The sequence below is a fragment of the Thamnophis elegans genome, chromosome 7 (assembly GCF_009769535.1).
Source record: "Thamnophis elegans isolate rThaEle1 chromosome 7, rThaEle1.pri, whole genome shotgun sequence".
NCBI lineage: Eukaryota > Metazoa > Chordata > Lepidosauria > Squamata > Colubridae > Thamnophis > Thamnophis elegans.
In genome coordinates this window covers 40,154,038-40,167,676 of record NC_045547.1, presented here as the reverse complement: position 1 = coordinate 40,167,676, position 13,639 = coordinate 40,154,038, and the positions used below count along the sequence as shown (strand labels likewise).

General features: G+C 39.8%; 1 protein-coding gene across 4 annotated transcripts in view; it reads right to left on the bottom strand.

The window, feature by feature from the left end:
- Positions 1 to 455: 455 nt before the first annotated feature.
- Positions 456 to 13,639, bottom strand: part of CEP290 (centrosomal protein 290) — a 68,181-nt gene continuing 54,997 nt past the window's right edge. For 3 of the 4 annotated variants that reach the window (XM_032220590.1, XM_032220592.1, XM_032220591.1), the window contains 9 exons: positions 13,227 to 13,313; positions 11,147 to 11,311; positions 10,584 to 10,706; positions 9,962 to 10,134; positions 8,914 to 9,058; positions 2,419 to 2,492; positions 2,222 to 2,322; positions 1,396 to 1,484; positions 456 to 923 (listed from right to left, as the gene is read on the bottom strand). In XM_032220590.1, coding sequence (XP_032076481.1) covers positions 735 to 923; positions 1,396 to 1,484; positions 2,222 to 2,322; positions 2,419 to 2,492; positions 8,914 to 9,058; positions 9,962 to 10,134; positions 10,584 to 10,706; positions 11,147 to 11,311; positions 13,227 to 13,313 — 1,146 coding nt within the window. In that variant the 3' untranslated portion in view covers positions 456 to 734. The remainder of the gene's footprint in view (positions 924 to 1,395; positions 1,485 to 2,221; positions 2,323 to 2,418; positions 2,493 to 8,913; positions 9,059 to 9,961; positions 10,135 to 10,583; positions 10,707 to 11,146; positions 11,312 to 13,226; positions 13,314 to 13,639) is intronic. The other variant, XM_032220593.1, reaches the window with a different exon arrangement.

Below are 13,639 nucleotides of genomic sequence, written 5' to 3'. Positions count from 1 at the left end.
AACAGTTAAGGAACAACTCCCCATTCTGGCATCTCTTTTAAAATGTTTAGATAAGATTCTTCATTTATAAAGAGATTTTAATTATCTTAAATAACTAATATTTGTAGTAGAACTTTATTTACATTAGGATCATGAACGGATATCTGCTAATGCAGTGACTTATTCTGCTATGGCCCCTTTGGGGCTCCTAAAATCTGACGTAGAACATCTAATTTTCTGGAACACATATAATGAAGCACAACTCCAATCCTGTCAAAACAAAGTAGCATTTTATCTTATTCAAGATCATCTAACTAATGAAAAATGATCTTGAAGTTTGTAACACTTTTATTTAATATAACTTGTCTTAAACATTTTAAATTAGGAATGTTGTATATTGCTTTAGTCACAATTCATATATTCAAACATAGAAAAATAAATATTTTAATAAATTAGCATAATTTAAAAACTAGCAATTTTACATTATTATAATTCCTTTAATCTTTTTTTACTTTTGTCTTTAAACTAGTGGAAGTAATAAACCAGATTAATGAGGCAGGCACTTTGTTAAGACTTGAAAGAAACTGTGTAAGAGTTACATACAGCAGAAATAACTTGCATTTTATTGACTTTAAAATAAGTGGGGAAAATACCTCACTCAGCATGCTTGTCTTCATTTTCCATGTCAAATATTTCATTTATATCTAAATACACAGTATTGGCAAGTTTCTTGGAAATGTTTCTTCAAGTATTATTTAATCAATAGAAATTCTACCTGGAATGTCTATTTGAACTCCAAATTTTTCAGAAAGTGTTTTCAATTTCTCTTCTAAAACAATGTTCTTTTTAACTTCTTCATTATAGTTATATTTTAAATCTTCGATTTCCTCAAAAAAGGCTGGATCAAAGTGGTCCAATTCGTTTTTAAGTTTTCTGATTTCTTCCTAATAAGAAAAAAAAAACTTTATAGATTAATCCTAATACACACAGAAACATAACTATGTTCAGCACAATCCATTAATTTCAACAGATATAACAATCTATTATATCATGTTAACATTTTTCCTATATTCAAAATGTATTCTTGGTTTCTTCATGCCCTATGAATAAAAACATGCATACAGTTCCAATCTGATATTTTGAAAAATGGTTTAGTACAAAAGATCAATTTAACCAAGAATTAAACAGTTTGTATTTAATACATTCCTCACATCAACTTCATTGTGCCTCTACTTTTTACAGTTACAATATAAGGGAAAATTGTCTTGAAAATTTTATTTTGCTTAACTTGAAAAGTGACTGTTAGCAATGAAATGCTGTATAATGATTGATTTCAATGCAACAATATTTTCTAAGCCTATAAACCATAAGGATATTTTGCAAATGACCAATGAAATGAAAAATTACCATACTAACATGAAGTCGCTGCTGTTCCAAATCTGAAGATTTAAGCTGTGTCTTGAGGTCTGTTACTTCTGCCACTAGTTTGTAGTTTACAGTCTTCTCTAAGTATTCAAATAGAAGTTTACAGATATAAATGCAAATGAATACACATATTTTCATATATCTAAGAAGTATGTTTGAGAACAGATGTGTGGTATTAATTTTTGTATTCAGTATAATCTGTACTACCTCTGTAATTGATAATCGATTAGAAATAGTTATGCAAAAGAGTTATTGGCATAACCTTACATGAACTCCCATGACTATGTTAATCATAATTAACAACTCATGGCAACACTGATCATATAGGTAATATTTAATCAGTTAACATTGGTTCTACTTAATGTTTGCACAGGAGGTGAGGGGCTTTTTACATGTTATGGGAGAATCACACAACCCCATGTCTCTCGATCCCAGCAGTAAGAGATTTGAGTACATTAGATCTAAATGCCCACACAGATAGGTTTTAAAGCAATCTGGTAGAATAGATTTGCAAAATCATCAAATTTAACTTTTATGTTCCAAAGAGTAAAAATTCTGTTCATGTTATTTATTCCATTTTATTCTCATGAAAGACATTTTACTTAATAGTCTCATAATACATAAAGATTTTGTCTCCCACCTCCAAATGTAAGTAGCAGATCTTATCACATGCAGCAAAGTTTCTTGATTATCAGGAGTAATTTATTGGGAACTGTGATTGGTGAGTATGCTGGCAGCCTTTCTCTATGGATGAAATTCTGCTAATGGTTCTTTGAAAGGTTTATTTAGTTAAAATATATAAGTAAGAATATATTACCAGCTGCAAGGTCATCTCCTTTAAGTTTTCTTTGATTTTGAGAAGATTCCATCAAGTAAATTAGTTCTCCGTTTTCCTTTTCCAAATGATCATTAGGTAATCTATAAGAAAACAAAATAAAGAGCAGAAGTCGATCGATGCAGCTTTTACCAATGTTTTTGTTCTGTTTTACAAAAGAAACATTTTGTGTGCTTTACCGGAGAAGTTGATTTTCTCTGACATATTCTTGCTCTGTTTTGGTACCCCCAGGAACACTCTTGAGGACATCAGCCTTTACATGAAAAGAAAAGCTTCATTTTAATATTAGGAATTTCTCCGTATAACAAAATTCTAAGTTAAACAATGGAATAGACTTCAGTGCAATAATTCAGGTATTGAACTGAGGTGGAGAAAAGTACATCTAATGTCCATATTGATAATGAAATTTACAAGATGATTTTGATACTCTGTCAATTTAACACAAGTCAATTCAATTTTCATGTGTGCCACTTTCAGCTTACAAAAGTAAAATAATGTAAATAAGCTACAAGGTATCTTTTGCAGAAGAAATGTGTCATTTCTCTTTTCTGCCATTCTTTAACTTGTAAATTGATAAAAAGAAACGCTTAGCTGGCTCCCCAGACTAATCTCCAGTCTTGCTGCGGCATTCTGCAGTCGCTGAGGGCTGGCTATGGTTCCTGCTTGGGCTGCCTGGGCTCTCTGCTTTTCCTGCTTGCTCCAAAGTCAAGGCTGGAAGAATCTCGCTCTCCACATGAGCAGCGCGGTCTCTCTCTTCGCCTCGCTCTGGGATGATCCAAAATGGCGGCGGGTGCACGCGCAGCCGCCTCCCGGTCTTTTTGCCTCACAGCTCTGAAAAGCGCGCGAAGGCTCCAACCGTCGCTGCTGTTGCCGGGCAGAATTGAGCGGCTGAATAGCCAGCATCTAGGAAGCCTGCAGGCTCCCAAACCTCCGTTTGGGGTTTTTCTTCCTTTGAAGGTCTCTGGGCTCAAGTTGGGAAGATCTCCCACCACCCCTGCCACTCGCCAGCAGCCGCTGGACGAGGGCTTACCATCCCCTGAAGCCCTTGCGACCAGCAGCTGCAGGGGAAGCCCAGGTGCCCTCTTAAAGCGACACAAACCTCTATTGAAGCAATCTGACAGTTCTTTGTAAGGGATAGGTAATTTTCTGAATTAAGAAGTCAAATGTGGTCCAAAGTGGGAACTTTCCAGCCTATCTGACCTTAGACTGGAGCTCTCCCAAAACAGTCCCAACGGGCGGACTGAGTTTTCAAACTGAGCATGCAGAGGCAAAGGGAGGCATGGTCAACAGAAAAACATCACTCAGTCCAAGGGCAGATAGGCTGTGTTAACCCAGCATTGGACTCTCCGAGCAGTGCACTGGAGAATGTGTCATTTCTCTTTTCTGCCATTCTTTAACTTGTAAATTGATAAAAAGAAACGCTTACTGCAGAAGAGGAGCTTGTCCTGTTATGAGATAGAGATCCTTACTTTTAATCTCATTGTCAAACTGATTTAAAAAGTATATAAAAGAACTCAGTGACAATTGCTTTGCAAAGTGAAGCAAATGAGCAATTGTGAAGGAATGAGCCTTTCAGATGTCCTCTGACTTTTATAAGTGTGCCTGATCCTAATTCCATATTAAACAATACTAAGAGTTTAAAACTAATAGTCCATGTCAATCAGGAACAATTAAAAGGATATGATTCAGAGGTGGGTTGCTCCCAGTTCGGCCCAGATTGGGCAAATCGATACTAGCAGTGGTGGAACACTCCTCCCACTCGCCCGGACGCTTTTGCCCATTTGCAGAAGCTTCTGCACATGTGCGAGTGAGTGAGCCCAAACCGGTAGTAAAAAAATTGGCAACTCACCACTGATATGATTCTAAAAAGATTTATAAAGCTTTAATCTCCTGAGCAGAAATGCCCATTCTAGAAAGTTTTTCCCCCATAATCAAAGAACCAGGAGTGGAATGGAATGAGGCGTTGGTTCTTACCTGATACACCCCTTCTTGAGGCAGGTGAAGACAGCGGTCATGCATGGGTTAACTCAGTAACCAATAGAACTGAGTCTACCAAAGTGATGTCATCGCCTCTGAGAAGTGTCCTCCCGCTTTGATGACGGAGATAAGTAGACTGCTGTGCATTATGAAATTGCTCTCCATCCTCTGATGTTCCAGTGTTTCTCCCAGATCTCCCACTGCGATTGGTCCCAGGTCTCCCTCTGCAAACTAGGCCAGAACCTGAAGGGTGGGGATAACCCCCGTCTCCACCTGCCTCGAGAAGGGGCGTATTAGGTAAGAACCAACACCCCATTCTCCAAAGTTGGTGGAGACAGCGGTCATGTATGGGACGTACCAAAGCTGAATTTGTCCCCGGGTGGGAATGAGACTGGGCTAAGAGCTTGAAGAAGGAAGAACCTGTTGAAAGACCTGCTGTCCAAATGCCGCATCTGCTGACACGTATCTATCCACCTTATAATGGCGGATAAAGAAAGTAGGAGTAGCCCAGGTGGCTGCTTTGCAGTTCTCTTCCACCGAGGCCTGTCTTGTCCATGCTGCTGACATGGCCACGCTGCATGTGGAATGTGCCGTGATGTTGGATGGAGGCATGAGATGATGTGCCAGGTAAGCTCTAGAGATGGCTGACCGGATCCAGCACCCGACCATAGATGGAGAAGCTTTTAGCCCCTTATTTGTGGGATGAAAAGACATGAAGAGCGCTTCAGTGCGCCTGAAGATTGCTGTCTTGGCAACATAGATATTAAGAGCACATCTGACGTCTAACCTGTGCCATTTGCGTTCAAGACTGTGAGAAGGATTAGAGCAGAAATTTGGATGGTGAGGTCTAGAGACTGATGAAAGACCAAATTTACCTTTGGAACAAAGGTGGGATCAAGGCAAAGGACCATACGGTGTGAATGAAATACACACAAGTCAGAACAGATGGAAAGGGCTGCCAATTCTGAGGCCCGCCGTGCAGACGTGATAGCCACCTGAAAGGCTGTTTTCAGGGTAAGGTGATGCAATGAGGCCAACCTGAGAGGCTTGAAGGGTGGTCCAGTGAGAAAGTCAAGGACCTTGGTTAGAATCCATGAGGGGAAGCGGTGTATGACAGGAGGGCAGATTAGACACGCCCTTAATGAAGCGGTGTACATGAGGATGCAAGGAGAGGGGCTCCTCCTGGTGCAGGGAGAGAACCAAAGAGAGCCGACACTTGCCTCCATAAAGTGTTCGGTGAGAGTCCTTTATCAAGCCCTTGTTGCAGGAACTCCAAAACCTGGGGGACCGAAGCCTCAAGGGAAGTAACCTCCTTACTTCGTGTAACGAGACAGGTATCTGGGCAGCTGCTTGTTGGATGCCGTTGCAAAGAGGTGTAGCACCGGAGTCCCGTACCTGGAGGACAGCTGGTTGAAGATGTGATGATTCAGGCTCCACTCTGCAGGGTTGAGTGTCGTGTGGCTTAATCAGTCTGCCCTGGTGTTGTCGGAGCCCGAGATGTGTTTGGCGTGGAGACAGAGAAGGTTGGCTTCCGCCCAGATCCCTAGGCGAAAGGCAGACTCCATGAGAGATACCCCTCTCATCCCCCCATGGTGGTTGACATGCGCCTTGGCCGTCGTGTTATCTGTCCGAATCAGCACATGGGTGCTGTGGAGTGAGGATTGGAAGTGAAGGAGGGCCAGATGGATGGCCTTCAACTCCAGCCAATTCATATTGTGGGAAAAGTCGGAATCGGACCAGACACCCTGAGCTACTTGGTCTTCCAGGTGAGCGCTACCAGACGAGGAGGTTCCCTAAAGAGGAACCCCTGAGAGATGGTTGGGGAGACCTACCAGAGAGTGGAGGACCTCTGGAGTCAACCTGACCTTCACTAGGGAACAGCTGCTGTTGGTTTTCTGGAATGGCAGTAGCAATCACTGGAGGCAGCGGCTATGAAGCCGCACCCAAGGGACGATGGAGAAGCAGGAGACCATCTTCCCCAGCAGTTGAGACAGCTGGAGAAGAGGGACCCGCTGTCTCCTCCGTACCTCATAGGTTAAGTCCCTGAGGCGGATCTGGCGTTCCCGAGACAGGAAGACCTTCCCCTGAGAAGAGTCGATAAGGGCTCCCAAGTGCATGAGACGAGAGGTGGGACGTTGTGGATGGGAGATGGAGACACCCCCGTTCTGACCACGAAAGGGCTGCCTACGATAAAAGGATTGATTGCGGCCCTCTTGTTTCTTAGTGGCCGGCTGCAAGACCTTTCGCTTATCCTTGGACTCTACCAACAGAGGGTCTAATGGGGGACCAAAGAGAAGAGAGGAAGAATAGGGAGAGGAGGCTAGCCACTGCTTTAGCTAAAGCAGGCATTGGGTGGAGATGGAGGATGCAATAGCCTTGGACGCAAAACGGGCCGCGTCCAAGGAGGCATCTGCAGTTTATTCTAGGGCCATCTTTAATTTGTTAATGTCCCTGCAAGCCCTAGAATCCCGGGCCAGAAGCCTCGCGTGAAGTTGCCTTAGCCATAAGAGAGCTGAGCGACTGAAGAAAGAAGCAGAGGTACCCGCCCTGACAGCCCAAACCGAGGCCTGGTGTCCTTTGACCAGAGTTTGTTTTATCCTCTCGTCTTCAGGGCGAAGAGCCTCCTCAGGAGCTGCTGAGGCTGCATTAGGAGAAGAAAGGCCAATTATAGGCAAGTCAATAGAAAGTACCTCTAGAGCCTTGGTGAGTTCTGGTCCCACATTATACAGGCGCTTGTCCAAGGTATTGGGGAGGGGACATGTACCTGGTGATGCCCATTCGTTCTGGACCACATCTATGAAGAGTCTGGGTGACGGAATCATCTCCTTTTCTACCTTAGGCTGGATGAAGAGGGGGTCAGTAGTGTTAACTCTGTCCGCTTCCGTTCCCTGCTGTGCCTTGGGAGAAGGAATATTCGCCCGCAATCTTCTTGGCCTTAAAAAAAAGACATTGAATAATAAACTGACAACGGTAGGTGGGTTGGGAGGGAGACCTTCATCTTCCGAGAGATCTGAATCTCTTGCCGGACGTTCCTCCTCTCTGAAAACTGATGGCTGACTGGATGTGCCAGGTAACTCATGCGATGAAGAAGCTGAGAGATCACCATTCCTGCGTCTGGAACCAGAAGAAGAAACAGACCTGCGTGGAGGACAATGGTTAGAAGACCTGTGTTTAATTCCTGCTGCTATGCCTCGTTCAATAGTCTCAGATATGATATCAGCCATGCCAGGTGAGTAAGAACGATGGAAGAGGGGTGGGGGAAGAAATGTCCTCCTGGTAGAGGGCATCCTCATCAGGAGTGATGCTCCTGCTGCCCTCAGATTCATCCCCACTTTTGACCAGATCGCCGGTGCCCCGGGCATCCTCAGGTTGGATCATGGATGCAGCAGGGGAGAGATCATCCTTTGAATCGGAAGAAAGGTCAGGAGGACTAGGCTGAACAGGCTCTGGGCCTGAAATAGACTGGATTCTGTGTTTTTGGTCTTGGTTCTGGCATTGCTGAGAGGGGCCTGAGTGGCAGTGTCCCTTTCCTGGAGGGGTGGATCGGCTGTACCCATGTGACTAGACCTTGGGGTCTTGGAAGCAGGCTCAGTAGGGGAGGCCTCCAGGGCAAATCTGTGCTTGTGTGCCCCAGATGAAAGTTGGTGGGTGGAGGCCACTCAGGGCCAGGAGAGGCCATGGCCTGTACTCACGGCTCGCTGAGTAGACAAAATGGCCACCAGAGCTCTTCACGCCAAAACAAAAAAGCCTATGGGTTGGGCGCCACGAGGTAGTCGAGGCTGTGGAACGAGGGAAGGCTTCGAAAGCCCTGTGGAGTGGCTGCGGAGGCTGAGGAGGCAGCAGCGATAGTCCAGCGGCGGGAGCGCTGAGGACTGGTGGCGGCGTGCAGTGGCGGCGGCTTCTGGCCCGGTTGGCAGCTTGGTGGCAAGCGAGGGAGAGCCAGGGAGATCCAGCGGCAGCAGCAGCATTGAGTGGGGCCTCCAATGGCCAGTGCTGAGGAGCGCTGCGCCCGAAGAAACTTCTGAGGCTGCTGGCAAGTTTGGGAGGCAAAAGCCTCAAAGAATCCCTGGCAATTCTCCTCAGTAAGCCCAAGGGCTAACTGAAAGTCCTGGCTCCAAAGGGAGCAATCCCAGAAAACCCTTTTTTCTTCCTTGCAATTTGGAGATGAATTCAAGACAATTAATTTTGATTAGAGAAGCCAATTGAAGTTTTTAAGTAGAAAGTTGAGGAGAGAGCAATTAGCACTATCAGTTCAAATAGAACTGAGTCTAAAAAAAAGTGGGAGGACACTCCTCAGAGGCGATGACATCACTTTGGTAGACTCAGTTCTATTGGTTACTGACTGAGTTAACCCATTCATGACTGCTGTCTCTACCAACTTTGGAGAATAACCTGTTCTCTAGAGATTAATCAGAAAATAAAAAAAGAATGCACTTACAAAGGAAGAAACTGCATTAAAACTTCTTACCAGTAAAATATAAACACCACATTTTCCCATTATGCACACACTAAATTTTACTTTAGTTTGGCATAGTAGTTAAGCAGTGAGTGCCAGTCCTACCTCAGCCACAAAGTTAGCTGGGTGACCTCGGGCAAACCACTTCTGAAAAAAATATGCCAAGAAAACAGCAGGGACTTGCCAAGCAGCTGCCAGGAGCTGACCTAAAGGCACCAAATAAATAAAAATAAAATCTTACTTGTTCTGTAAGATAGTCTTCAATACAGTTTTCATTTTTATCTGCACTATCAGTTGGCTTTTGTAATTTCTGTTTAAGATCCCTAATAATTTGGTTTTTTCTTGCAATTTCAGATTCCATTTCTTTGAGTTTATTTTCAAACATCCTGAAAGTAAAAATAAAAATGGACAGTACTGATTCCAACTGATCTCATTAAAAGAAAATAATATTATTCAAGAGAATAAGATTGTATATGATGCATTGGTTTATCAATTGGTTTACAATTTTTAAAATCATATATGATACACAATACATACTGAATTGTTCATATTGAAAAGATGCAGTGTGGACAGAAATACATACATCTATAATAAATAACACAAATTAACAGTTCAACATGATTATTCTGAAGAACATTTTGTATAGCTTTCAACTTTTTAAATATACAAAATAACAAAAAGGACCTTGTCCCCTAGAAATATGTGTTCCAAAGATGCATAAAGCTGCTATTAATTGGTATGTTTTTCATTAACGATAAGTTTCTAAATTTTGAAACTTATTCAAAAGTGCCAATAAACTTGAGAAATAAATTAACAGTTTTTGAAATATAGGGGGAAATAGATATATATTTATTTTCCATTATTTATTTCTAGAGTTATCCTTTACTTTATAATGATAATTGGGATGAGAATTTCTATTGCTAGCTTGTGATCATAAAGCAAGACATCATATGACAATGTCATTCAGCGATAGCAATACTGATAAAACTGCCATTGCTAAGTGAAAATCACGGGCCATTCAGTGAGAATCTTGTGACTTCCTGCCAGCTTCCTGAGGAGAAAAAACAGCAGCAGAATTTGCAATCCAGCAGAGAAATGGTGAACATGTGACTGTGGGATGCCACAACTATTATGTGAGCTGGTTGTCAAGTACCCAGATCACATCCACATGACTACGGAGGTACTGTAAAAACTGAAACTCCAAGGATTAGTTATTAAGTACCACTCATTTAACGCTGTCACAGTTTAGGTTGTTGAATGAGCGGTTGTTAACAGACAACAACCTGTACCTTGTTATAACTATGGATTTCCAATTCTTGGTGTCAGCATCTTCAAGTTTTGGGATTCTGCTTTCTGCGAAGTTTAATTTCTTTGTTGTCTCTTCCAATTCCACATTCAGTTTCTCATTTATTATTTCAAGGTTATTCTTTGCCATTCGCAGTTTTTCTGCATTTTCTACTTCCTATTGTCACAAAAAATATATTAATCATATTGAAACATGTTTCCAAATTAAGCTTCGAATAAACACTATGCCTGTGAGTTCCTTTCTTACCACTGATGCATGTGCCACAGCAAATCATATTTCTTGAAACCAAATTTCTATTAAATCTGAAAGAATGTGGTTTAATTATTCTAATTTACTAATCTTTATTAATCAGGAAGCTATGATTTGCTTGTATATCAAGATTAAGGATTCTGTTTCCAAAATGGGAAAGACTGAGCCCTGTTTATCTATAATTTCATTATAAATAATAATATACAGATTAATAAATAATATAGTTAATAATCTATTGCAATATTTTTTAAAAAATAAATGAGCTTCCTCAAAAATTCAACCAATGTTGTCACCCAACCCTAGATAGAATCAAACTATATTGAAAATTTGTCATACAATATTTATAATATATTTACCTTTTTCAGCTCTTTACGTATTCTGTCATTTTCAGCAATGATTTTTTCTGTGCCTTTAGTCTTCAATTCATATCGTGCACTTAGTTCACTTCCAAAGTGAAGTTTCAGTTTTTCCATTTCAGACTTAGTATTTTGTAAACAAATGAAAAAAGGAGGATTATGTCACAAATTGTTCATATTATTAAAATCTGAAAAAGCATAGTATCTATTTGTATATCGTAGAGCTTTATCAATTTTTACAGAGCCGTATTGTATTCACTTAAAATATAGTTTTTTAAAAAAAAATGTTTTCACATACACTGTATTATCCAAGTTCTAGAACAATTAGGATGATCTAAATTTATATAATTTATAATTAGAAGTTCTAAAAGTAGAACTAAAACAGGAAAACAATAGATGAAGGGTTATTAATAAGACAGCTACTTCATGAGTTCTGGGATCCCAAGGACCTCAAGGGACCTTTGTAAACTCAGGAGTAATGAGACCACCTTCATAAATCACTATATATTTTTCAGATTAAATATTAAAACAAAAAAGCCTTTAAAATAGCATATGTTAGTTACCCTTAAGTCCTCATTTTCTTGCTCAAGTCTGGCAACTTTTTCATTAGAGACTACTCCAGGGGCCCTTTTTAGCTCTTCATTTTCTCTTTGGACTCTCTCTACAACTTTTTTCATCAAGCCAATTGTTTTTTCTAATTCTGGAATTGTTTTCCCACTCCTTCCAGCCTACATGAAGAAATAAGAGATGAATATATACATACACATACATTCATAGACTTATATGTAAGGCTGATATCTATGTGGTTATATCATATCTATTAATCTAGAAATACCATTTTCATTATATTAAAAGTCTCCAATAAATTATTTCTAACTATATTAATTTTCTTATTTGTGATATCTGCTTGCTATAGATATTTAGTTCAATATTAGATAGTATTGTTTAGAATACATAGTTCTATCACTCTACTTGAGAGACCACCTCCTGCCAGTCACCTCACAAAGACCTATTAGATCCCACAGACTAGGCCTCCTCCGAATTCCATTTGCCAGCCAATGTCGGCTGGTGACTCCTCGGGTGAGGGTCGATCTCCCCGTTGAGATCCGGACCCTTACTACCCTTCCGGCCTTCCGCAAAGCAACTAAGACCTGGCTGTTCCAGCAGGCCTGGGGCTGTTGAACTATCCAGCCCCATTCGAGGTTACGACTGTTGTGAATTTTAAATTGTTGTTTTTATTTTATTTTTTGTATCCCCTTCCCTTTTTATTGTGAGCCGCCCTGAGTCTCTCGGGAATAGGGCGGCATACAAACCAAATAAAATCTAAATCTAAATCTACAGTTACATAATAGAAAAATATGAGGTAAAATAATAAATGCAAACCAATTATTTAGCAGCATTTTTTTCTATTTTGTTTTTTGTAATATTGCAAGATGTGAAGTACTTATAGAAGCAACGTAAACAAATTCTTTTGCAGTGAAATACACAGATGAAGCAAACCTATTTTGGGTTCATATTGTGTCAAAGAAAATCTATAAAGCATAACTTATGAGAAGTCATTTACACCTACTTGTGCATTAATGTCCATACTAATCATCAGAGAAAATTGAATGTGCAGATTTTGCTTCATTCCCATATTTCTAATATAGTTTAATAAGAATTCGGTGTTCTTATTAAAATTTACAGTTAAATGCAACTATGGGAAAAATATTTTTCATGATTACAGCTAGGAGATATTTCAGCCTGGATATCTGTGGGAAGACAATTTATCTCCTCATGTGATAATAGATGCTTATTCTGGAATCAGAAGTGGATTAAATTCTGTTTGCTTGAACAAACAGAAGCTAAAGGTTACAATTAACTGTGGTTATAATCAGATTCCATGTTCTATAACTCATTTTGTACATTTTGTGGACACATTATATTGTAATAATGAAAACTTGTCTAAATCTTACAGGTTTATTTCCTCTAAAAACCTGGATGGGACTAGTTACTAAGAACCATGGTGGCACAGTGCTTAGAATGCAGTATTGCAAGCTAATTCTGCTGAGTGCCAGCAATTTGATTCTCACTGGCTCAAGGTTGACTCAACCTTCTATCCTTCCAAGGTCGGTAAAATGAGATCCTAGATTAACTGTTTAGAGAGGGCTGTAAAGCAATGTGAAGCGGTATATAAGTCTAAATGCTATTGCTATTGCTACTACACCAACTCTGCTTGGTGTGAGATAGTGATCCACTACATAGAATCCAAGGGTTTTTAGATCTGGATTGTTACATTTAGCTAAATGAATACTGGTGAATTTGGTGTGAATGGAATCTTCTGGATTTTTTGACATGATACAGTTCTTCTTATGTACTAAGATAGAATTGTAAAAAAATATTTTTTGTAACATATCACCAAATACAATTGATATAGTAATTAATACATTATTTTTATTCCTATTTAATTTTTGTCTCAGTTTTTAGTAAATCTTATGCTTATTATTATAGGTAAAACAAATCATATATCTCTACTTTGGGATAAGAAACTCTTCATTGCTGAAAGCCAAAGATTTTCTATTTTTTAATGCAGTTAATACAAATTCTTAGCATTTATAAGATTCATTCCTGTACCCTTTTACAAATTCTATCATGTTATCTTACCCCTCTGACATTGCCTAATTTCCGCTCAGCTTCTCCCTTTTCTCGTTTCAGGAGCTCACACATTTCTTTTAAATCAGCTACTTGATTCTATTGAAAAAATAAAATGCTAAACTCATTCTACGGAACACTTCTAAAAATAAAAATGTACAGTAAAATGGAAAATTCAAAATATGCATAAAGAAGTTAGGCTTCTCTGCAATATTCATCCTATTACAAAGATACCTGGATACATGCAAGAAAGGATTATATGTTTACAACGAACTTCTTTCTAGTTATCTAATAAATACATACTAATAATAATTCTAATGATTTACAGTATGTATTTAACTACTGTGATTATTTACATTTATAATACCAAACCACTGTATCACTGTATCACTGTCACAAGAATCTGTTAATTTTTAAATCAGACA